This window comes from Gadus macrocephalus, chromosome 6, assembly GCF_031168955.1.
Source record: "Gadus macrocephalus chromosome 6, ASM3116895v1".
NCBI classification, from domain to species: Eukaryota; Metazoa; Chordata; class Actinopteri; order Gadiformes; family Gadidae; genus Gadus; species Gadus macrocephalus.
The window spans coordinates 19,179,985-19,205,390 of record NC_082387.1 but is presented as its reverse complement, the minus strand read 5'-3'; the positions used below and the strand labels follow the sequence as shown (position 1 = coordinate 19,205,390).

The following is a 25,406-nucleotide window of genomic DNA, read 5'->3' as shown; positions in this document are numbered from 1 at the left end:
TTTAAACAACTAGACTAGATGATTCAAAGTTTCTTTGCAAGTACAGGTTTATGCTCACGAGAACGCCAGCAAGACTGCATCATCGATTAACGTATTGGACAATGTAGCACTGAAATTAGTCAGCAATTGATTTGGGGATTGACTAAATGTGAGAATGCAATACTCTGTATTTTGATTCTCTTCCAGCTCTTGGCTGCTTTTCAGAAAATGCAAGCACATTTTAGACATTGAGTACTTGTAATGGGCATGGGCATCATTTTATAATCTATTGATTAATGGTTATATTGGAAAATAATCATGGAAAGTTACATCTAAATGAACTATGGGTCACAAAGCCAAGGAGTAAAGCATTTATTATACAAGTATAATAAAAAAAAATACAAAATCACTAACATTACACTTAAAAGGGTGAGAGAATATTTGAAAAAGTTAATGTCCAACATAAACATTTTATTTACAAAGGCAAACTGAGGGGAATCTCAAGAATGTATTAATATTCAAGACCACACATGAAACAGACAGTTCAGAGGCAACCGGGTCAAAAAAGCAGACAAAACTAAATATGACCTGAACACACGAGTGTTCAGGAGTCAAGACTTTAAACTTGATGACATGGTAAATAGGACTTGAACACCTGGGCGTTAGGAATCAAGACTTACTTTAAATTTCCTGTAATTTTTTTATATCTGTAGCTGAGAAACAAAAGAAAATGACAAAATAAATTCATATCCTGGCACTGTCAACACCACATGTTGAGTTACATTCTCCATGAAACCCTTGACCACTCGAGGGGCCGACGCAGCCATTGGCCAGCAGCCTTTTGCACCACATCCCTGCAGCGGCACGCTCAATGAACGGTGAATCAAAAGGACCCCTGCTGCGGCCATGTCGGAGCAGCTGGGGTTAGGGGTGGGGTCACTGCATGCCAAACCACTGCTCCTGGTCCGCCCACTGAGCCGCCTCACTGTCGCTGCCCTCCAGGTCCCCCTCCTCCCCGCTGCCCTCCATGTCGTCTCCGTCCAGCTCCACCGTGGCGTCCGTAGGGCTCTCCTCCTTCTCCATCTTCTGCATGCCCTCCAGAGACTTCTGGTCGTTGGGATCCAGGCTGTTCACAGAGAGCACAAAGATAAAGTCAAAGACACGGAGACCAAGGGAAGGGTTCAGTGCTTTGACATGGACCCTGTAAACCACAGCAGAGCTCGTTTGATGTTGTCGGGAGAACTGATATGAATCAGTGTTGGCCGAATTGCATCCGCCAACATTGCATAACAATTACAGATGCTTTGTTCGAACTCTGAAAGTGACCCACTCCAAACTGAACCAGATAGAGGGTGTGCTCTTACCTCAGGGCTATGCTGTACTGGTCCATGGCTTCTTGGTAATCATTGACCGCCACCAGGAAATCGCCCAGCATTCTGTGCAGGACACAGTCACTCTGATTGGCCAGGGCGTTGCGGAGGAGAGCGATCCCTTCTTCATATTTCTGTTCTCGGCCTTTAACGAGGGGGGAAACACAAAAGTCAAATATAGAGCAGGGCTTCGTGTTTCATGTTGGTGATGACAGTGCTACTACTGCGTACTCAGCAGCTCAGCCTTCTTGACCACGGCCTTGGTGTAGTCAGGCCTCTGGGCCAGGGCCTTGTCCAGCAGGGCCTTGGCCTTCTCCTGGGTCACCGGGTCCTCCAGGCAGACCGTGGCCAGGATGGTCAGGGTCTGGGCGTTGGCACCCAGGGTTTTGTAGATGTTGTTGGCCATCCCCATGGCCTCTCGGATCCCATTGGATGCAAGGTAACAGTCGATCAGACCTGGCGAGAGAGGGAGAGACCTAGTTTGTTATTTGACATGCAATGAACTTCCTCTGTTGCAGAGTTCCTTGTTTGACCTCTCGACCCCAAGTGTTTTGTCGTGAGCCAATAAAATCAAAGATTAAAATATCAACCCCTCCGTTCCTCTTTTACTTGCAAACACATTGAGTAAGACGTGCTCAGAAGGGCATTTGATGTTGTGTTTAACAGAGGTAAGGAGGGCGTGCCTTCGTAGCAGTCCAGGCGGCATGGCGCCAGCCTCATGGCCTCTCTGAAGTGGATGATGGCCTCCTGGACCCGGCCCATGTTCCTCAGCGCCGCCCCCTTCAGCAGGAGGGCCTGCACACTGTTGCTGTTCAGCTGGATGGCCTTGGCCCCAAGGTACAGAGCCCGGGAGTAGCGCTTACTGTAGAAGCTGTGACAGCTGACGGAAGAAAAGAACGCAGAAGATCCATCAGGCTCCTATGCACGAGAAACGCTCAGAAAGCCTAACATTTTCATCGGCCAACATGTGACTACGCAGTGCCAAAGATAAAATACTGTGAAGCTAACCCACTGTGTGGCTTACCGGCCCACCTGCAGCCTCATATATGAATATGTATTAACATATCTGAATATGTACGTATGAATGAATGAACCACTTCCAATCGGTGGGTTGGCTGCCTCACCCGGAGATGACCCATGGTTCGGCATGCTGATCAGAGATGTTGAAGAGTCTTCCCCCCAGGACCTCCACGTCCTCCAGGTGTCCCTCTCGGGCCATCAGATAGCCGTACACGTCCATGCCTGCAGCACAAGGAACCACAGGAAACGTATTCAATATGTAGGATATGACAGGATAGTGTCGTAGCAGCATAGTAGGGTGTTCCACTGCAAGCTCAACAGGTTCTGGGTTTAATCCTCTCCGTGAAGCATCCTTTAAGTTGGTTGAAGCTCTGAACTATACTGAGAAGAGCGTCAAGGTGATGCTTTTATTTGGTGTTAGTCTTTTCCATATGTGAAACGTCTGCTATATGCAAAGGTCTGCTGCCAAGCTATTTGCAGTTTGTAGCGAATTTAAATCCATATAATCAAAAAGGGCAAATAAGGAGCTTCAGGAACAACATAATATATTACACAGCACAATCACAATCCAACTCAGTGACACTAAACCTCTTGGGAGAGTGCTAACTGCACCTTTGATGAGGTAGGGGTCCAGCATCTGGGCCTGTTCAAACTTCAGGATGGAGTTCTTCGTATCCCCGGCCCTGAAGTAGACGTCAGCCAGGCTCACCAGCAGGTCCACGTTGTCCCGCAAAAGAGACTTTTTCTCCAGAGAGCTAGAGAGACGGCGGCCATAAGAAGCGGTTACATGAATAGAGTCCTGTTTGAATTGGTTAGGCAGGAGACGGGGGTTTTAGGGAGTTCCACCAGACTGCATGCAACGCCAGACTACAATATTCAGCTAGCAGCCATATTAGTTAGTTTGATGAGGAAACTATGAGATGCTATTAAAAAGCCTTCTAAATGCAACCTGGGTTGGAAATGGAATGCAGTACTTGCATTGAGTTGTCATGGTTTCCAAAAATGTGAGATTAAGCAACCAAACGGATGCCAACGACAGACAGGTGCTGGGTGAATAAGGTGGCTCACCAAATGGTGTTGATGGCCCTCTGATTGTCCCCGGCATGTACAAAGGCGTATGCCTTGATCCAGACGGAGAGCCAGTCCAGGTTGGGGATGCTCTGGATCACGTCCATGGTCATGGAGGCCACCTCCGCTCCCTTCACCGAGAGGGACAGGAGGCCTTGGGTACCAGAAAGAGGACTGACTTTAACGACTGTGGGTGAACCCAGACCGGCTGGTGGCTGCTAGTGATGCAGATGCATCACTAGCTGGTGAGACGATGGTACCTATGATGGCGTCCAGGGCCAGCGGGCACTGCCTCAGCACCTCCTTGTAGCTCGACACAGCGGATCGCTCTTGGCCAGCCTTCCTGTACAGGTTAGCTAGCATCATATTGATCTGAGGCATTAGAAGAAAAAAACAATGTCCTTCATCTCAACTATTTGTAACTATTTGAAGAGATTTGCCAAATCTCATGAAAAAGAAATGAACCAAAAGCAGTCAAAACATAGTGAGCGTTCAGCGTCTGCGTACAGTGCTGTGAGTGTGTTGCTAAGGAGCACCGCTGTGAGCCAGCCTTGTGTTAACGCTGGCCGTAGTGGACTGCTACTCCACCACTGGACACAAATACACTGATCCCATTGAGGCAGGCCTTCAGAAACATCCAATCAGATGTTTTGTATCTCAAACCAACAGAACCTTGACGACACCAACGCATTTTTAACCAAAAGGCATGTTTTCATGTTTTTTCTGCATTCAAAGTTTGAACTGTCGGAGGGCTATATTCTGTTCCCAACCTAACGCCTAGTACTCATCATGTGTTGACTGCTTTAAGTCTGATCAAACTCAGATAGACCCTGAACGCAGAGAAAGGGGCTTACCTTTGGAGTTCTCTGTCTGGATGGGATTCCATCCAGCACTGCGATGGCATCTTTATCTAGTTTCAATATGGTGTAGCATTCTGCTATCTTATATTTCACCTCAATCTCTGAGGGCAGGCTCTGAAAAGTTATCATTCATTTATTCATGTTAATAAGACACATGCAGAATGATGCTTTTTGATACCTTAAACGTGATAGGAAATTTAAACAGCAACTGTTCTTTTAATCATGATGAGCTACCTGGGCCTGGACGTTAGACGCCCCGCCGCCCGTTGACGTGCGGACTTTGGATGTTTTGCTGATGACCTTCTTCTGCTGCAGAGCCATGCTGTACTTGCACGCAGCATTCCGGTACTCCTTATCGTGGAAGATGGCATCGGCGTGATACACAAGGAGCTGGTACTTCTGAGAAGGGGAGAACAGCTCTCTGCAACGTGAGGGACAGGCGTTCAGTCAAGTTTAAGGTTCTGCACATAAACTTTACATTGAATTACAATTTAGGTTTTAACTATAGATTTAAAACATAAGTGAAGGATTCCGAAAACTGTCAGAATAGGTAGAAATAGTGAATATAAAAAAACAATTACAGAAAGAATGGAGCAGGTTTAACGCAACTAAACTAAATCTGACCACAACAATACCATTTACTGTCAGGATCAGACACTGGGAAAACATAAACAAGTATCAGACGAAAGTCTAGTTCTTGGGATAACGGTTACGCTCAACTGCATAGTGCAGTTTATTATCGACTATCCTCGAAGAGGGAAATCAGATGCTAAAGTGAGGAGGTTTAGTAGGTTCACATAGTCAAACCTGGTTTAAACATCTTAAGTGTAGAAGCTCTAGTGGTTCAGATGTTCATCAGCTTTTCATCAGAGGGTCAGACGTGGTCTAAACATCTGAAGGGTAGAAGCTCTACGGGTCGAGATGTTAATCAGCTGTTCAGGCCCGGTTTAAACATCTCAGATGTACAAGCTCTATGGGTTCAAATATTCATCAGATGTTCAGACCCGGTCTAAACATCTCAGGTGTAGAAGCTCTAGGGGTTCAGATGTTCATCTGAGTGACCTGGTCTAAACATCTCCAGCTCATAGACGGAGTCATATTTATGACGATACTTACGGGTTGTTGCTACTCATCGTCAACAACAAGCTGCTCATAATCCGGACATTAGAGTGAAGGCCCGCGGCTGACATGTCGCGTACATGCTCTATAACGTTCATCTTGAGGCCGAAACGAGTTTAAGACTGCTAGGCTAATAGCTTATCGTAAACACTTGCTAGGAAGTAGAGGCAGTGGTTTGTGTGACGTAGTAATCACGTGAGAGACTGGTGTAGGCTCCGCCCATATATACCCGTGCTCCACCCCCAATGTAAGATCATCACACACACACACACACACACACACACACACACACACACACACACACACACACACACACACACACACACACACACACACACACACACACACACACACACACACACACACACACACACACACACAAGCTATAAAATGGATATTGAAGTCATTAACATTTATTTGCTATAAATTGTATATTAAGTAAAAAAATATATATATTATTCCCAATTATTCCTAATAAAAATGCCAATTGCCAGTCTGCTATTAGCAGAGCGGGTCAAGGTTGAGGGCAGGATTCAGAAATGATACATGGCAGCATGACCTCAATGGTTTACCATTGCCTTGGCCCCTAGTGCCCGATGAAAAATGCTTCAAGTCTATAGCGGGGGGCCAGACCCCCCTATAACAGGGGGCCAGACCGCCCCTATAACAGGGGCCAGACCGCCCCTATAACAGGGGCCAGACCCACCTGTAACAGGGGCCAGACCCACCTATAACAGGGGCCAGACCCCACCTAACAGGGGCCAGACCCACCTGTAACAGGGGCCAGACCCACCTATAACAGGGGCCAGACCCACCTGTAACAGGGGCCAGACCCACCTATAACAGGGGTCAGACCCCACCTAACAGGGGCCAGACCCACCTATAACAGGGGCCAGACCCACCTATAACAGGGGCCAGACCCCACCTATAACAGGGGCCAGACCCCACCTATAACAGGGGCCAGACCCCACCTATAACAGGGGCCAGACCCCACCTATAACAGGGGCCAGACCCACCTATAACAGGGGCCAGACCCCACCTATAACAGGGGCCAGACCCCACCTATAACAGGGGCCAGACCCCACCTATAACAGGGGGCCAGACCGCCCCTATAACAGGGACCAGACCCCACCTATAACAGGGGGCCAGACCGCCCCTATAGCAGGGGCCAGACCCCGACTATAACAGGGGGCCGGACCGCCCCGATAGCAGGGTCCAGACCCCCCCTATAGCAGGGGCCAGACCCCGACTTTAACAGGGGGCCGGACCCCGCCTATAGCAGGGGCCAGACCGCCCTAGCAGGGGACCAGACCCCCCCACCCCCACACACACCCAAATATAAACTTTTGTATCAAGAAAGAAAGACCCATCAGCATCATGCCGTGCATATTTCCACACGTGAGAGACTTCATGCTGTCTACGCTTCAAACTCGTGCATGTTACAGAAAATGTGCAACAGTGACCCCTGGGGTCAGACTTTACGGCGGGTAGCGGCGTAACCCCGGAACCACACTGTTGCGCTTTATTGAGATTGGCGCCTTCGGGATGGTTTAGGATAGTACTTTGACACTGGTTAGCGAAGGGGAAAACGGCGTTATTGTGCATATCGTTTTAGCCCTACGTTTAAAAAATGATTGGTCAACAGCATATCAACTCTTTCTTCTTACCAGTTTCAAAAAAGAGAGTTTCAAAGGAATTAGGTAAAACCGAAAAGCATGCCGAAGAAGTTCAGGTGAGCGTGTTTATTTTAATGTTAAGCATACTTGTTACATTGATGTTGTTTGATGTTATACATGTTATACATTGTATATTCGAAAGTAATAAAAGTACTGTGTTGCTCTGCTAACATGCTCACAAGCGTCATTGTTGTGACTCGTTTGTTTCACGTGGCTGGATCATGGACCTATAAAGAAGGCTGGATCAGTTGGTACATCCGCTTGCAAATATGTTGTTCAAGTTAGGGTTATGCCAAAGATGCATATCATCAAATCGGGTCTTACCAGGTTTACTAATTCCCCAAACTTTATGTTTTTCTAAATTAATGAAGATAACGCCGAAGAAACTGAGGTCCTCAAATGTGGAACAAAAGTCGTCATCGCCACAGCTTTCAGTGGAGCAGCTGGAAAGAATGGCCAAAAATAAGAAAGCAGCGCTTGACAAGATTAGAGTAAAAGCAACGCCTGCAGGTTTCGGAGAGACTTGGAGAAGAGAACTGGCTGCAGAGTTTGAAAAGCCATACTTCAAACAAGTAACATGGACGACAATAGTCGTACTCTTATCACATTTCTTTCAACCCGTAATTGGTAGTGCCAAGTATTAAATACAGCTATTTTCTCTCTATCTCTGATAGTTGATGTCCTTTGTAGCTGATGAGAGGAGCCGTCACACCGTCTACCCACCGGCTGATCAAGTGTTCAGTTGGACAGAGATGTGTGACATTCAAGATGCAAGTTAATATAATGACTGGTCGAGTTATTATGGTCAATTTTTCTGTTGGTTTCGTTGTATCCAAGAAGTATACAAGACCGCTTCGTTTTCTGTTTTAGAATTCTTTGCCATCCATATTTGGTTGCAGAATACTTCATTAATCTTTGGTGAAATTGTCTTATGCAATTGCTCTGCCGAAGACAGAACTGACTGTGTAATTATTTTAATTTTTTTAATAATATATAGAACCGTTATTGAGAAACTAAGCAATAACTGTTGAAATTTGTGTTTTTTAATAGTCATTGAAAATAAAAGTTACGAATTCTGCTAAGGTCTTAAGACCAAAAACGCATCACTATATCCTCACAAATGTACACATTCTGTGTTTGTACAGGTGAAAGTAGTGATTCTAGGCCAGGACCCTTACCATGGTCCCAACCAAGCACATGGACTCTGTTTCAGTGTGCAAAAGCCAGTTCCCCCTCCCCCCAGGTAAATAACACATGCATACATACAATTATGAACAGAATTTGAAGAAGAACAGTGTTGACTTAAATGTATTGCAGAGATATTTACTTAAGTTGGCAACTAGCCTAGCTAGCACTGGGTCGTACCGTCCCGTAATATCACTTTGGACTACAAGAGGTGATTGCTGGCACTGCAGTGTCCAGTCTGCCCTCAGTCCAACATGAGAGGATAGCGCTGCCCAGACGGCGTATTCTTACCTCTTGTTGATCATGTCAAGAGATGTGACCTATATTAAACGTTGTGCTTCCGGTCTCAGTCTCGTGAACATATACAAAGAATTGTGTACCGACATTGATGGCTTCAAGCATCCTGGACATGGAGATCTAAGCGGATGGGCAAAACAAGGTAGCATTTTTGTACGGTTTTAAGAGTGTGAGTGTGAGTGTGTGTGTGTGTGTGTGTGTGTGTGTGTGTGTGTGTGTGTGTGTGTGTGTGTGTGTCCAAGGTTGTAGTAAACCGTTTTCATGGATCTTACAACCCCTTATCACAGAAACCATCTCGTTAATCTAGAAGGGCGCTTATCTCCCTCTCTACGTGATGCTTACTTTGTCTCAAACATTCTTTCCTTCAGAGTGTGTCCCCCACCAAGATTATTTCTCTCCAAGGCTCTTGATACAGTCAACTCAACCAACATTTACTCGAACTGCCAAACTGTTCTTGCGGCCCATCCTTGTCCATGCACGGAGCCCCAGAGTGTGTTCACCACCATGGTTGTGTTTGCTTCCCAAGGGGTGCTGCTGCTTAATGCGGTGCTGACAGTGCGGGCCCATCAGGCCAACTCCCACAAGGACAGAGGCTGGGAGACCTTCACCGACGCTGTGATCAAGTGGCTGAGCGTCAACCGGGAAGGAGTGGTCTTCCTGTTGTGGGGCTCATACGCCCATAAGAAGGGAGCGACCATCGACAGGGTGGGTGTATTATTTTCCCTACTGCCTTTTTATTAGGGGTGGGAAAAATAATCGATTCTTCAATGCATCGCGATTCTCGCTAGAACGATTCTGTCTTGATGCAGATATATTAATAATCGGAATTAAAAAATATTTATATATTATTATTTTATTTTTTTTATCTTTCATTTATCTTCAGTGTGTATTGGCCAATCTGATTTGTCTTGACACGATTGCGATTCAGCCTACGCATAGCATGCGCGCAAACTCACAGCCAGACACAAGAACTCCTTCTAATTCAAGAGCAGCTGTTCCTTTAATGATATAGAAACTAAAGATTAGAAAGAAAATAAAACTGAAACCTATTTTTTGCAAGCTTCCATATTGTGTTATAATGCCAGCTGCATTGATTATTGCATTGTTCATAGAAAGCCATATTTGTGACAAAAGCTTTCTCTCTTATGAAATATTAGATAAGTTAATTCATCTGTTGATGTCTCTAATGATCATCACAAAAGGAGGAAGTGATTAGCAAACTCTGAGTAGCAAACCCAGATGTATATATATATTTTTGAAAATCACGCATGGAAATGTTCATAAAAAAATTTGTTGCATCGAGATGCATCGATAATCGCTTCAGAATCGAATCATTGACCTCTAAATCGAATCGAATCATGAGGTGCCAAGAGATTCCCACCCCTACTTTTATGTATTGAGTGATGAGTGATATTGAGTGATTTTATTTTATCTGACCTGTGTAAATTTTGCAATGTTGCCGTCGCATTTGTTCTAAATCTGATGATATATATTTTAGAAAGAATATGAGTTGTATATGTTCTCACTCCGAATTTTTTTTACAGAAGTTATTTTATTTGCTTTTAGTTTTCTTGGTTGTCATTCAGAAAAACATCCTTTAAATATTTTTTTCTGAGATTGTTTTTCTAGTCTGTTATTTACGAAAAACAATGAAAAATTAAATCTACTTCTGACTTACAGAAACGTCACCATGTCTTGCTAGCTGTTCATCCATCTCCTTTGTCTGCTCATCGTGGGTTCCTTGGTTGTAAGCACTTCTCCAAGGCTAACGGGCTGCTGAAACTATCTGGGACGGAGCCTATAAACTGGAGAGCACTCTAACTCTTTATGCTGCCTTATACTGTTATCTGTTTTAAGATGAACATCACACTATATTTTCTACAGCTTTTCAAGTTCAAACCAATCTATAAGCTTTCATTTGTCTTTTGGAATGATGCTGTTTTTGGTTGGTTTTAGATACTTAAAACACTTTACCACTCTGCCATGTTGACTCATGTTCAGTCAATATAACTTTCACAACTTGAACAAAAATGTTATTTTATAATTGAATATATTCTGTACATTAAAGATTGTTTTTTTCCCAGGCTGTTTCATAGATACTAGGATATTAAACTGTTATTAACCTATTTTCCATGATGTCAGCTGCTTAAGTGTTTATGCAGAAATAAATTATATATTTGAAGACCTTCTTTAAGTTCTTAGAATCTATTCAAGCCGATCAAATCAAGCAGTGCAGTTAAGGGTTAGTACTCTTTCAATTATCATAGAAATAAACTGCATTGGTAGGACCGAGCTAAACGGTTTCAAGTTGAAATATAATGGAGGAAATTGGATTGAAATGGAATCAAAGCCTGCTATTCATTATGAACTTATTATGGATAGAGCTTAGTGGAATTGTTTGCTTTTACGTGATGTGGGCGTATCTGGAGTGACGCCATTACGTACATTGATTCGGGAGCACGGAAGAGTTGGCTGTATGCTGCTCGGTTTAGTTCTTTCATTTTCCAACTGCTTTTATTTTCTGAAGTTAGGAATCGCGTCTAGATAAATACCTGACAATGCCTGTAGCCAGCGTACCAATTAGAGAGGCTCGCATCCCTTTTCGGTTGCTTCAGCAATATTTGTTTCTACTGAAGACATATCCAATTCTTACCAAATCTGTAACGAGGTCAGTACTCTGCATGATAAGTAATTTATTAGTTAACATTGCATTTATTAGAAAGTGGGTTTCAGCAGCCACACGTGTTTGTATTATGAAAAGTTAGCTTAAACTAACAGGCGGAAGTTTCAAACAGTGAGAAAGAAAGTGTTCTGCATGACACAATTCTAAATTAATAGATACTAGAAAAAAATACTTTTGCAGTTTTTCAGGTTATGACGTAGCCTACCAATGTGTACTTAGTGGTTACAACCTTATGGACCCTTGTTCTGAGGATGTCAAAGTTTAACCAATCAGTTTTCCTACAAAAAAACATCCATATTATAATCTTACTTTTATTGGTATTTATGCTTTGCTTTAAAAATAATTATGCACCTTTATTTTCAGCGGGATACTTTCTTCTTTAGGAAACCTTCTATCTCAATTCCTGGAAGCTAATAAAAGCGCCAAAAATGGGAAGCCAGTGAAAGAGATTGACAGAGCAGCAGCCACACGCTATGCAATATTTGGGTAAATTGTCGAAAATGCATTTTAATTATAATAAATTAACCTTAAGATGTATGACATTGAACCAGACTTGAATACATTGATTTTGACCTCATGACTGAAATCAAATAGAAAGACAAATCACAGTGAGGACGGACATGTCCCAATTGGTTCCAGGTTGTTTCTAACGGGGCCACTCAGCCACTATTTCTACCAGCTGATGGAGGTGTGGATGCCAACCACAGACCCCTACTACATTGTCAAGCGTCTTCTACTAGACCGCCTGATCTTTGCTCCAGTTTTCCTGTTCATCTTCTACCTGGTCATGAACACCCTGGAGGTGGGTAGGCCTACTCGTCCAAGCCCTGGACTGATGCCAGCTATTTGGGGGTCATTCTTTCTAACCCATGTTGAACGATGAATTATTGACATATTTTTAATAGAGAAACATGCTTCCTTGGAAAAGCATTGTTTTAAGTTGCTTATCTGGCATTGCAGATCTTTCCATCATTGTATTAGCAGCATTATCTTTGTATTGGCTGTCTACAATTCAAAACACTTTAATTGTCTCCAACGGGGAATCTAGATTTGTCCCCCCTGCACATAACCTCAGGGAGATTAGTACTTTGCTCAATACTCATATGAGGGATACAACACTGTGATAAGAGTTATTGTCCGTCTTAAAACTGAAAAAAAATTCTTTGCTCCAGTTTTCCTGTTCATCTTCTACCTCCGTCTTAAAACTGAAAAAAAACAATAAATCTGTCTTAAAACTGAAAAAAAACGATTAAACAATATAAACCGTGGAACATAGAAATCCATTAAAAGCGTCAATTAATAAAAAACACTATACAATGGCAGACTGTCTGTTCTACTCTTTACTTTTCTTCTGGCTCAGACCTCCATAGCCCTTTCTCGAAAAGGCTGGTGCCATAATTGTGATGCCTCCTGTCAAAAGTATCATTGCATTGGGGGAGGATACCTTATTGAATCTCTCTATTACTCATTATTACAGAAGCCATTGTATAGTGGATAAATATTCACATAATTGAATTGAACATTTAATTTAATTATAAATATTTGTATTTTTTTTTCTTACTTTTTATGCTTAATTTTGTCCACAGTTACAGTTGTAATTTCGCTGAAGGGCATGTTTCACTAATTTTTGCTCATTTCAGTCAAAGGGGTTGGCCGACCTAAAAAATAAATTGGAAGATACTTACTGGACAGCTCTGAAGATGAACTGGAAAGTGTGGACACCTTTTCAGTTCATCAACATCAACTTTGTACCTGTCCAGGTGCGTGTCATCTATCTTTCTTTTTTTTTTTACCAATGTTATTGATTACCTGTGGCTTATGGAGAAAAAAAATGGGAGCCGTAAATGTACATGAATTACATTATACTTGTTATTGAATGGAAATGCATGTTGAACAATCCAAATGAGGTTTATATAAGGTATGACATCAGACAAAAAGTATTATTTACTAATGTAATGCAAATATATCTTTAAAACCTTGTATGAGAAAACAACCGGACAATTTGTTAACCTCTATAATTCAACTAACTATTTTATCATATAAATATAATCAAAATAATGATATATAGATAAGATAAAATCATACACAACAATGAGAATTATTCATAAGCCTCACATTAAAAGGGTGTCTGGATTTCATTCATCTAAAAATGAATAGACGGTACACAACAATACATCATAGACCTCATATAAACGTATTCAAATTCCAAAGGTTCTTGATTGCATCTCTCATGTTTCCCTGTCTCTTTTAGTTCAGAGTGCTGTTTGCCAACGGGGTGGCCTTGTTTTGGTATGCCTACCTAGCATCTGTCCGGAAATGAAAGCTTGTGACATGGTTGTTTGGTAAAGCATCTTCTTGTAGCATCTTCCATCATGGAAATGGAAGAGAAAGAAATGCTTTGCAACACCTGAGGCACCTGAGTGGCCAGAGCAGGGAGCTGCTACTACCCGGCTATGACTTGCTGCTACGGCCCTGCTGTCAGATTCAGAAGGTTGATCAATTATTTGATCTGTTTTTTTAGTTTCCCTCAATGACAATAATCCAGTACCATGATTAGGCAAACTTTCAACAAAAAATGTAATAACAAGATAAGTTCACAATACCAAATGAGACAAAAAACTAACCAAAGCGAAAATAATGCATAATAAAAATAAAATCCATGTACAAAATCTAGAGATCATCCAAGCAGAGCATGATTATTCATCATTCATTCATAGATTATAGAAAAATAATCATGTCACTGTTGGCATTAAGTCAAGTTATAAAAAATAATTATTCAGATGTTATTATGAACCTTGAAAAAGGGGCATTTTTAACAAGTGGCAAGGTGATATGATTACAATGTATACAGGTAGATCATTCTAATCAGAGGGAGCTATGAACATTGAGGCTTTCTTTTAGCTTTTGATTTGGAAACTGCAGGAACAGATCGAGTTGACGGCATCTGACGTCGCTAAATATGTCACTTTGTGGTTCTGAATTGTCTTATGCGGTATGTTTTGTCAAATTACTTTGTTTAACTGGAGTGCTAGTTTATATTGTGGAGAACGTCCAAGTCTTGTCAAATTAGACAGCTAACCAAACATCTACTAACGGAGAGGGACTGAAATTGAAAATTAAATGAAAGAAATTATCCTGTAAATTGTGATAACTTTTTTTATGTCGGGTCACAGGCCACGAAATTCGCTTTTAGCGTGAACGTTGCTTTTATACCATCTGGAAGTGGAGCACTATAGTTTTGACACACATGACGCGGTCAGAAACACATGATGGTCAAAAAGTGATTAGTTAGCTCTGAAAAGCATTTTCCACATTTAATAAAAGGTCAGACACACATTATGGTCAAAAGTTAATTTCTCACTCTGAAAAGCATTGAGTTGATATTTTCTTACCCTTTCTATTCAAACGTGTTCCTAAAATAGCCGAGGGCTGTATATAAACCTTGTACAAACGTCTGGAAGTCAACTACCATCGTTTTAAACACAAGACACAAGGTCTAGGGTCAGAAACACATGGAAAAATGGAGCACATGAGATAGTATGATAATGTGAGTTAGAGAAGAGAGTATGATAGAGTGCAGATTATGATAGTGTTTGAGAGAATATGATAGTGAATGCCAGAGTATAATAGGGAATGAGAGATTATGGTAGTGTGTGTCAGAAAGAAGAGAGTATGAAATTGAATGTGAGAGAGTATTGACGTGAGTGTGTGAGAATGATATTGTGTGTGTGAGAGGATGATAATGTATGAGAGAGTATGGTAGTGAATGTGAGGGATTATGATAGTGTTGAGCGAAGTTAAGTATGAGCTATTCTATGGCCTCTCATACCATCCTAGACCTTTATGTCATAGCCACGCGGTTCTAGACATATAACAAATATATGCAATCCTTGACCTACAAAACAACCTAACGACCCGAGACCCATAACATCACAACCACTCAATCCTAGACCTTTATCGTCACAACTACATGATCCCAGACCTATAACATAAGAACCACACAATCATAGACCTATGATGTCACAACCACACAATCCTAGACCTATCCAGTCACAGTAAAACATCCTCCAGATTAACTATTGTTCCTGGGACCAATCAGAAAAGCCTTGCTGTGAGGAAACAAGCCCTAGAGGGTGAGGAAACAAGGCTATAATGTGGACGTGAAATGGCATTAAAGGGACACTTCACTTCACCCATTTGCATTAAGCTTTGTATCGTCAGAAACCCAGTCATATTTTTGAATGGTCTTGCATCATTCCCTCATTTTCCCCTGAGACGGGAGAGATCCGTATCTACCTCTAACACTTTCTGTTTTAAAATGACGATTTTTGCGTCATTTAAAGCAGGAAGTGTAAGAGGGGGAAGGGCTCTAACTAACTACAAGCACATTACAGATAAGTGCCAGTGGGTGGGACTTAGGGGTGTATGGTATAAACGGTATAGAGAGTACACCGGTGTGAATTTAAGCTACGGTATGGATTTTTGACGTTACTGTGCGAGAATCAATACACGGGTCTTATTTCCGCTATAAATTGATACAGACGCCCGACCCGCGCCCGAAGGAAAACATTAGAATTACAGTATTGGGTGTTTGGCGTGGTGCTTTAGATTGCTGTGCAAAACAAGCACATCATCCACTGTGGACGGTTTTAGTTGACTCCCCCGCTCCTTAATAACATATCCAGCACGGGAGAAGTCTCGTTGGCATCGCCAAACCCGCGACCGACCCGCGCTGTTCAGACGTCCGACCCGACCCTCACCCGTGTCCGACACAGTATTCTTTTTAAGCCTTTCATCCAAATTGTGCGGGTCATCCGCTAATTGGCTGTTATGTTATGTTACTGGAGTGAACGCTGATTGGCATTGTGGGAGTTGTCGTCTTCAATCCAAGCGCCAAAAAGTCACTGTCTGCATTTTCTCGGTCAAGAAGTCACCAAATTTGAAATTTATGTTACTCTTCGACAACATATATGACCCACTTTCAATACCGATTCAAGTCTCCACAGGTAACATTCTCCTTTAAGATGCCATTGATAGCTTTGAATGCTCATCAGCATTAAAATACATTACAATCACCTCTGTCAGCCCCCAGGCAAAGACTTTAGACAAAAACAAGCCTTTAATACACTGGAAAATTGAGGGATTGCTTTAACAGGCATTGGTCTGAGGCAGCGACTAACACAACTTTTATGTTTCGCTCCTGTAAAAGATCAGGGCATAAAACAAAATAAACCGGCAATGGGTCTGTCAAAGACCCTTTGTGTTTAAAGGCACCCAGTGCAACTTTATGTAAACATTCAATGAAAAATAAACATTCAATTTCTAGTCTTTTTTACACATAGTAAGTTTCAATAACTCCATACCATTACATATCGACATTCAAGGAGCAAAGATGAGACGTCGTTGTGTGGTGAGAACTGATAGAAAATCGTAAACAACAATCGCCGGTGGGGAGAAGCCATTTTTCCATTGACTGGAAGCCTGCTTTATTTATTGTAGGTTACAAAAAATAAAGAAAATGGCGGCATTGTTGTTGTTATCGATTTTGTATCAGTTCTCACCACACAACGACGTCTCATCTTTGCTCCTTGAATGTCGATATGTAATGGTATGGAGTTATTGAAACTTACTACGTGTAAAAAAGACTAGAAATTGAATGTTTATTTTTAAGCCTAGAAAGTTGCACTGGGTGCCTTTAAGGCCAAATAACAGCTCTAACGGAAAAAAAAAAAGACAATACAACCATACAAGGCAAGGTGCAATTTACCTCAAGTCATCCATACTATACAATTACAATTGGCATGTGGACAGTCAAAATTTAGATTATTTGGAAAATATAAAACAGGAGATGTGTTTGATGAAGGAAATGTGGCTTCATAACATGCATTTTTCTTATGCATTCCAAATACCCAGAGCCTGAGCCATTTTATATAAATGCTACTCTGCGACCTGTGGGACAATTTCCCCTGCAAATATTCGGACAGAATTATTCTCGGATGGGAATGTTAAAGCTGTAGTTTAAAAGGACCTGGGCATATCTGTAGACAATGCTTATCGATAGTGATTTCAATAATATGATCAATATATCACATCCTAATCCTATAACTGATATTGTGTACCACTCGGTTGCAAAGAGTGGACAGAAGACTGCTATTCCGTTTTTGGAATTCTGAAAGAAAGTCTCCTGCTACTAACTAGGAGTGGCTCAATCTAGCACATCGTGTTTTTCCCCAAAAAAGTATATAGAACGCAAAAAGGAAAAACAGAACAGTTTAATCCAAGGGCAACACTTGCAATCAATATACAACCGGATGCATCCTACAAACACAGCTATTAGTTCAATCTGATGTTTGACATGAATGCAATGACAAAAACACAAAATAATCCTTACAAAGTTTGACAACCAAATTAAATGTTTCGAATAATATCAAAAATATATTTACGATAACAGAAAGAAAACATAACCTTGGGTGACTACATCGCAACCACCCAACTCAATCTGGTACAGCCCCCCACGTCTGTGCGTGCACTTCTGTCGTCATGTTATTATTTTAGGTACGGAGCCATACCGCAGGTGGGAATGTTACAAACACTGTCGGAGAAAACTTGCTTTGTTGCAGAAGAGCACAGCTACGGCTGTGACGGTTTGAGGAGCTGGACAGAGCAGAGACCTTCGTGGAGCAGAAGGACAGGACCACAGCGAAAGGTACAAACCAGTAGTAGTCACAACGGGACGTTGGCCCTGCCCACAGTGCATTAAAAGACGTGGGGGAGAAATGCAGCGAAGTGCATTCCATTTTTTGTTTATCAAAGTCATTCTCTAATGGGAATTGGAGCGATGAACAGGACCCCTGGAGTCTGCTCGTTGAAAAGGTACAGACAAAAAGGAGAGAGAAAGAGAGTGAGTGAGTCTGGGGGCGGTCAATGCACAAGCGGAGAGATGAGTTGGAGGGTTGAAGGGGGGCATCACGCGGCCGACCGTCGCCGGATCACAAAGGCTCCTCGCTGTAACTGTCCCAGGTATATCCTCATCTTGGTGCTGTCGCTGGTCTTCCGCACCCAGATCTAGAGGAGGAGCAACAGTAGCTGTAAGACACTTTCTTTCCCTGTGGGTCTGACAACACACAGAGCACTCATCACACACCAGAATTGGTAATGCCTTCGTTAAAGAAAGAGGCCTTTGCATGCATGCATACATGAAACCATGCTTTTTCAATGCTTTCATTCAAGAAAGCATCACCCTTTCCAATGTGCTCTGATTGTGTGGGGTGGGGTTTGTCGGGTCGCATGAACACATTGTGATTGTCTTTTGGGTCCCAAGATGAAAAAGTTGAAGAAGCCCTGGTTCGGGAACCCATTTCCCAACAGGGATTCATACCAATTCAGATACTCGTTGGATAATAAAATACTGAATCTACATGACAATTATTAAGCAGAGGCTTTTTTCCAAAGCAACTTCCACTGAGTGCAATCAAAAATTATGAAAGAGTGCAAGAACCCTTGTAGTACATAGAAATGTATATAACTTATGAAATAATTAAGAAATGGAGCCTGCCTCATTGGTTCCCACAGAGCAGATGACACAGCTGATCTTGGTGTTGTCCTTTGACTCTAGGTAGATGGCCTGGCTCTTATGGTACCTGCAAGAGTGGATCATACACAAGCATTAACAACACACCTTTACTATGGAGGACAGTAAGAAGGTTGCTATTTAGTTAGCAAAAATAAAATATATTTGTTAAAAATATATTATAAATTATATTAGATAGGTCGCAAGGAAATGCACTTAAATTAACAAAATTATACATATTTACTTTTTTTAAATTATTTTCTTTCCATGCATACATTGTTCTCAGAAGGTAGTGCAATGCATCTTTCTACAAGACTTTCCCAACCTACAACCAGCCTTTGTTATGATACATTACCTTTCATTTATTAATGTTTATAGACCCTTAAAGTGCAGACCCTCCTGTTCTCACACCGTATGCGCTTGGTAGACATTATAGAAACAAAAAGCCTACAAGCAAGCTTGCTAAGGTCTTAAGACCTTCCAAACAAAAGCCTCCATCAAGCTGATGCACGCAGAGTTTCACCTGGCAGCATTAGAATACCTATAGGGCCATCTAGTGGCCAGTATGCATTATACAATACTAATTATACAAACACTGGGATGCCTGCGGGACACATCCGCGATACAACAAGAGACACAATGAAGCAACATTTGGCCACAAGTATGACAGCGGTGGGAACAGACCATCTTTTGTCGTAGTAGAGCTTCCCTTCCTCTATGCGGGCCTCATAGCGCTGGGACGGGATCTCCACAGGGGTGGTGGGGAGGTGCTCCGGAGACGAGGGAGATACTGGGGGAGCACATTTACAATGAACTCATATCTGCATATTACTGTCAAGTTTTGGACTGACATGATATAATATATGGAAGAGGCAGATCATTCATTGTGCCCGTCGTGTTTGAGTGTTAATGTATTGCCATGAAATTAAGTATGTGGCATTTTAACAAGATATTTCCTAAAATTGTAAACACATATTTATATTTCAAAAATCGGGTTTAATATCTGTATTCCATCATCATGTATTGAAGATGTCTTTAGAAAGCATTATGTTAATATTATACAATTCAGTGTAATTATTGTCCTTGGTTAAGCCCATATTCCCCGGCCTTATGAACTTGAACATACCTGGACGTTTTGGTGATTTCAACTGTGAAGAGACCATATTGAAAAAATTATAACAAAAACAACACAAAAATATATAAAAATATGTTGGCTCTTTAGAAAGTGACATGATAGAATTACCTTGTTTAGCATTCTCAGATCCTCCATGATCTGTTCGTCTGTTAGCAAATAATTTAACTGAGGTGTGCTGAGTTAGGGGAAGTGTAGCATTTATACATTCATAAATACAGGTACAAGACAAGACAGGTACATCTTCCTAATAAAAACAGGTTCACTGCCAAGCATATTTACAGTTAGGTACCTCGATGTGGCTCATAAACTTGACAGAGTATGCATTGCATAAAAAGAAGGAATTATATATATACTGTATATATGGCATAATAAATAAAATAGTCTTTACAAGCCATTACCCTAAGAAGCAACAATACACAGAGCACAAGTAGAGACTTAACGTGCCATTACCCTAAAAAAACAACACACACGCAGAGACTTTCTCCTCAAAAAGAAAAGGATATCAGGAGCGGGTTTCCTGCGTTTGTCTGGAATGGGGACCGGATCATTCGGTCTTCTCCTCAGCTTTCTGGTCGTATTGGGTTTCATCTCCATAGAATCTGAAATACCACACATTTATGAAATTACAGATTCCAGTTTTGTGTTTGTCGGTTAATAAAAGGGCTAGAGTATTTAAAATTGTCCTAATACAGTCTCTTGCTCTTTCCACAAATTAATCACACCTTAATGATAGCCATGATAACGTTCATAGTTGGAGGCTTCAATTGGTTGACATCAAAGAGAACGTGGGATGCCATTTCGCAGCAGAAGTAATTTTAGTCCGAGCACAGCTAATACTGCCAACACAGATCAAAACTATTTTAGGAAAGGTGCTCCTTCAGATCTTTTAAGGCCAGAACAGGAAAAAATTGGAATTTTGTTCAATCAGGAACACAGCCTCTGTGATCTCTCCACAACACAGGGCCTGGGATGGCATACATGTGCTGCAGCTCTCCGCTTACCACCCGTCAGCTCCATTGTCACTTTCTCATTCTCAATCATCTTCTTCTTCTCTTCTAGTTCTGCGATGAGGTTCTCCTTCAGCTCCACCTTCTTGTCATCAAACTCCTTCACCGCAGCCTTTTTCTCTTTGATGTAGTTCCGCTCCACCTGTTCGGTCTTCAGGGCAGAGGTTCACATGGGCCCATACAAGGTTAGGATTAAATTCACACACACACACACACACATTGACCAGTCTCATATTAGAATAGTTTTGGAGAGTGGTTCCATCTTCTCATTGAGTGACTTGAACAAAAATGTGGTCCAACCAGGAGCACCAGTACCATGCATTATAAAATAATCAAGCGGCTGAGCATAAAGAGCTGCTGTCCAATATAATGCATCTGTTAAATCCTAGATAAAGACTGTCTACTCATTCTTGAGTATAAGGAGAATAGCCAATGGGGAGGTGGAGTAGAGTGCAAACATGTTTGCTTGCAAGATGCTTTTTTCCTTCCTCCGGTTGCAACAAATGAATCAATGCAGCAGTCAGAATGATGTTGTTCATATAGTCTATGAAAATGTACACTATTCCCAGACAGTTTGGGAGATTAACAATTAAAAAATAACATTGACAAAACATCATTACTTGGAGATATATTCCTATACTCTTCGATGCAAAGATATTTAGTTTCCCTGAGGGAAGCTGAATTCACTAGCCTATACACTAGCCACATCTTAAGAGGTAAATGTGGTCACCATGACTCAACATAAATTGTCTTTAAAGCCAATTCTATCTGTGAATCTAAGCTTGACCGATAAGTGGGCTCCCATTCTTAAGCAAATCTAGAATTTTCTAAAACATCTGAGGTATGTGAAATGCAGGAGTCTTCAAAAGATGATAATGATTACCTCAAGCTGGAGAAAAAGATCTACAGGGAAAGAGCAATACAAGACACTTTTGTTAACGAACATTGCCAGCACAGGCAGACAAATTCATGTATAATTTAAATCATCCTAGGTTACAGACAGGAATACGAGAATGTTTTCTAAAAAGAAAAAACATCTTGCCTGCATTGCGGAGCCTTTCTTTGTACTGCTGGTCCAGCTTTTTCATTCTCTTCTGGTACTCCTGCAGTGACCCTAAAAAAACAGCACTTTCACTTACTACAACAAACAATACTATTTACCCCAAGAGTGTCAGAAGGAAGAAGAAGCTGTGGTCAGAAAACAAAACCGACGACCCAGCATCAATGCTTTTTTATTTGTAGGCGTCATCGGTCACATTCTTGTAATGCCTATCTGTAATCACCATTCTAAACAAATTTTTGCTGCTGTCCATTACACGTAAGGTCTATCGACTTCTTAGACTATTTTTTTTGTTTGTTACCTCAATTAGCTAATCCACTGTTAATACACTTGTGTGATTGCTTCATGATAAGAAACGCAAGTGTCTTCTAAAAGATCGCAAGGCTAATATAGACTTTTTAGGGCACTATGGTTCATATAATCCATAGTTAAACATCTTAAAAAAGTATGTCATTGCTGCACTTGTCATGTTTGACAACAATGCGTGTCATGAATCAAATTATATTCAGCACAGTTAAATTGAGAAATTATTATTTCAATCATAATTTCGCAGATTCCTCTCAGCTATGGGTATATTAGCTTTCACTGAACAGGTTTTTGACATGCATAAATAATTTACATCCTCAACGTATACACTGAGAAATTTAAATACATGGCTAATGGAAAAACTTAGTGTGTTAGGTTGAATAAGTAAATTGAGCAGTTACGAAGCAACTGAGACTTGGCAAACAAGCATTATAAGGATCTATTCTGTAGTATAGAACATCTATATTAGAACATCTGCAACCACAGAGGTCGTTGACTAGGTAAACATTTAACACAATATATCAAAGGATCAATCATGACGACTTACACATTTAAAGAAAACGACATGACACTCATTCCAGCAAAACTCCCCATTCCTGTTGGCAACTCTAAAGGAGCAAAAAAAAACAACCCAGAAATTACCTTCTTGTAATTGCTGTAACTGTCTTTTTAGGGAGGCCAGTTTATCTTGGTACATCCTATAAGAGAATGAAAGAACAAACTCTAATCATCATTCCACACACAGAGTCCGTGAGATACAGATAAGTACTTTGTCCTCCTCTGGGGATAAATTATGAAATGTATTGTTACATCTCTTTATTAACTCATTATGGATCAAAACTCACTGCTCTTTAATTTCCACATAATCATCATCGTCATGCTTGGCGAGGTCGGTTTCACTGGCATCCTCTGTGTCTGAAAGGTTTTGGAACACGGACACATTGAATAAACAAGAGGACTACACTTAATGTTGCAAGTATAATGACGCATTCATCAATATTTTAACTTCCATTCAAACCCTCTCCTAGAAATTCACACCCGAACATGTGCTCGCCAACAGGTTAATAGAGGGACCAGACCCACAGCGAGTATGTTAGGTAGGTGGCAAAGAAAAGCCCTGGATCAGATAACATGCGTGGCATGGGCAGGCTAATGGTGACGTACTGGTGGCTCGGACCGGTGGCTAACCTCACAAAATGAGGTAGTGAAATAACCCACAATTCAGAACAGTAGCATTAAGACAAGCAAAAGCTGAAAGTACAATTTGGCACGATCCTCTTAATCCTTAAACCTGACATTACTGTTAATGTGGCGCTCGTCCCCTTCGGCTTTAACTTGGATGTCAAGCGTCTGCTGCATGGCGGAACTACTGACGGTCCTTCCAACTGGTCCGTGTCTACTTCACCCCGTCACAGCGGCTGCTTGAGCTAACTTAGCATCGGAGCATCGGCGTCGCGATGTACGGACCAAAAAAACTTGCCATTCAAGTTGAGCGGCAGCAGCTAAGCTAATGCTAACTCACAGAGACGACAGAGAATAAAAAGGGTTCAGGCTTCGTACCAGCCTGACCCGGTAGTTCTGATCCGATAGCATCGACGCGTTAGCTTCAGTTAGCGCATCGCCATGTTAACAGGCGAGCCGGGCGCTGTTATTATCCGTTTGAAAGTATGGTCAACCACAGCTGTTCCGGTGGCTCTGGGAGGACGGGGAGGAAAATGTCAAACCTTTCAGCGTTGTCATCCTGTATTTTCTGTCCTTTACCCTTCCACTCCCAGGTCGGGTATAGTGTACTGGTTGGAAGGGCAGAGCTGGACCAACTCACCGCAGGGCTCGATGACCTGTCAGTGTTCGCTGTTAACGTTACGTCGTAACCAGCCGGTACCTCAGTACTATGGTTAGTTACTCATAGTTTTGTACAGTCTACGGGTTACTATGGAGACTGGTTAGTTGCTGGTATAAAACAGTCTATAGGTACTATGGGGGACTTGTTAGTTAGTATAATAAAACAGTTTACTTGTTACTATGGGGAACTGGTTAGTAACTAGTAAAAAAACGTCAATCAGTTATTATGGGGGGGATAGGTTATAAGCTAGTATAAAACATTCTACCAGTTACTATGGGAAACTGGGATAGATACTAGTATAATTCAGTATACAGGTTAATAAAGGTCACTGCTGAGGTGAAAGTATAAAACTATACGGGTTAGGTTACTATTGAGGACCGGGTAGTTAATAGCATAAAACTGTACGGGTTACTATGGGGGACTTGTTAGTTTCCTTCCGGGGGACTGGTTCGTTAATAGAGACAGTATACGGTTACTAAGGGGACTGCCTAGTTGCTAGTCTAAAACCGTCTACGGGTTACAAACGGGGACTGGTTAGTTACATATGGTTAGAGGTTCTCCCTCCACATTGCCAATTAAAAGACAAAGAGGTGTTGCAAATACCGCGTTTTACTATAGGGTATATATTCACGACACACGTTTATATATAAGAGACACGCTATTCCACGGGTTGGAAGTCCGACCAGAGGTGCTTCCTTTAGGGCTAACATTAAGACAGCTAAACGTAAGGCTAACAGGAGTTGTACTATTTATCTCCCAGACAGCTACCTGTAGGGCTAACTTGCTCCCAGAAATGGCATCATTAAGCTCCACATGGAGCCGTTCTTATTGTACGTCGCTAGAAGTACACATTGTAAACTATTTTATTAATTGAACGTTTAATTGCTGTGATTCAAAGCCATATTAGGTGAACGGTGCTCTATATACATCTGGACATCCCCAGCAAGTAGACCGAGCCAGGCTGGTGTTTACTCTGCTCTCTTTTCCTTTACCTTCTTCTGAGTCTCTTCCTCTGAAGCTCCTATCATCCTCCTCCTCCACACTGTCGAGTTCCTCTTCATCGTTATAATAGTCTACCATGGGTGATAGCAAAGTTGAAGCCATTTGTTTGCTTGTGAGATGTAAACAAATGCAAAAACCCAAACAATCGATTTGTGTTTTGCAGCTTGGAACAGCGCCTACAATTTCTAGGACCACCGATAACAAAGCTGCCCGTCGATTTGCCTGG

At 41.7% G+C, this 25,406-nt stretch overlaps 4 protein-coding genes across 8 annotated transcripts; 2 read left to right on the top strand and 2 right to left on the bottom strand.

The window, feature by feature from the left end:
* Positions 1-336: 336 nt before the first annotated feature.
* Positions 337-5,612, bottom strand: anapc7 (anaphase promoting complex subunit 7). Its single transcript, XM_060054743.1, has 11 exons — positions 5,414-5,612; positions 4,532-4,718; positions 4,292-4,411; positions 3,698-3,809; positions 3,438-3,591; positions 2,982-3,124; positions 2,474-2,591; positions 2,033-2,229; positions 1,581-1,805; positions 1,344-1,494; positions 337-1,105 (listed from the first exon to the last, which is right to left on the bottom strand). Exons 1-11 carry the CDS (start codon positions 5,512-5,514, stop codon positions 916-918), a joined length of 1,698 nt encoding a protein of 565 aa, XP_059910726.1. The 5' UTR covers positions 5,515-5,612; the 3' UTR covers positions 337-915.
* A 1,304-nt stretch (positions 5,613-6,916) lies between these two features.
* On the top strand, positions 6,917-10,756 carry unga (uracil DNA glycosylase a). 2 transcript variants are annotated; one of them, XM_060054727.1, is made up of 7 exons: positions 6,922-7,148; positions 7,464-7,664; positions 7,767-7,862; positions 8,238-8,335; positions 8,628-8,716; positions 9,101-9,279; positions 10,255-10,756. In XM_060054727.1, the coding sequence occupies exons 1-7, from the start codon at positions 7,047-7,049 to the stop codon at positions 10,393-10,395; spliced, it is 906 nt and encodes a 301-aa protein (XP_059910710.1). In that variant the 5' UTR covers positions 6,922-7,046; the 3' UTR covers positions 10,396-10,756. The 2 variants fall into 2 exon arrangements, with proteins under 2 accessions (XP_059910711.1, XP_059910710.1); XM_060054728.1 differs by lacking the exons at positions 7,464-7,664; positions 7,767-7,862 and having other exon boundaries at positions 6,917-7,148.
* Positions 10,757-11,007: 251 nt separating this feature from the next.
* On the top strand, positions 11,008-13,930 carry pxmp2 (peroxisomal membrane protein 2). Its single transcript, XM_060054729.1, has 5 exons — positions 11,008-11,242; positions 11,621-11,743; positions 11,897-12,059; positions 12,898-13,017; positions 13,509-13,930. Exons 1-5 carry the CDS (start codon positions 11,133-11,135, stop codon positions 13,575-13,577), a joined length of 585 nt encoding a protein of 194 aa, XP_059910712.1. The 5' UTR covers positions 11,008-11,132; the 3' UTR covers positions 13,578-13,930.
* A 3,584-nt stretch (positions 13,931-17,514) lies between these two features.
* On the bottom strand, positions 17,515-25,382 carry suds3 (SDS3 homolog, SIN3A corepressor complex component). Of its 4 annotated transcripts, none has more exons than XM_060054723.1 (12): positions 25,171-25,382; positions 23,181-23,250; positions 22,978-23,033; positions 22,012-22,083; positions 21,853-21,872; positions 20,964-21,111; positions 20,466-20,561; positions 20,071-20,132; positions 19,954-19,975; positions 19,512-19,617; positions 18,813-18,897; positions 17,515-18,322 (listed from the first exon to the last, which is right to left on the bottom strand). In XM_060054723.1, exons 1-12 carry the CDS (start codon positions 25,280-25,282, stop codon positions 18,224-18,226), a joined length of 948 nt encoding a protein of 315 aa, XP_059910706.1. In that variant the 5' UTR covers positions 25,283-25,382; the 3' UTR covers positions 17,515-18,223. The 4 variants fall into 4 exon arrangements, with proteins under 4 accessions (XP_059910706.1, XP_059910705.1, XP_059910709.1 ...); XM_060054722.1 differs by having other exon boundaries at positions 20,964-21,120; positions 25,171-25,381; XM_060054726.1 differs by lacking the exon at positions 25,171-25,382 and adding an exon at positions 24,060-25,130 and having other exon boundaries at positions 20,964-21,120.
* Positions 25,383-25,406: the final 24 nt, after the last annotated feature.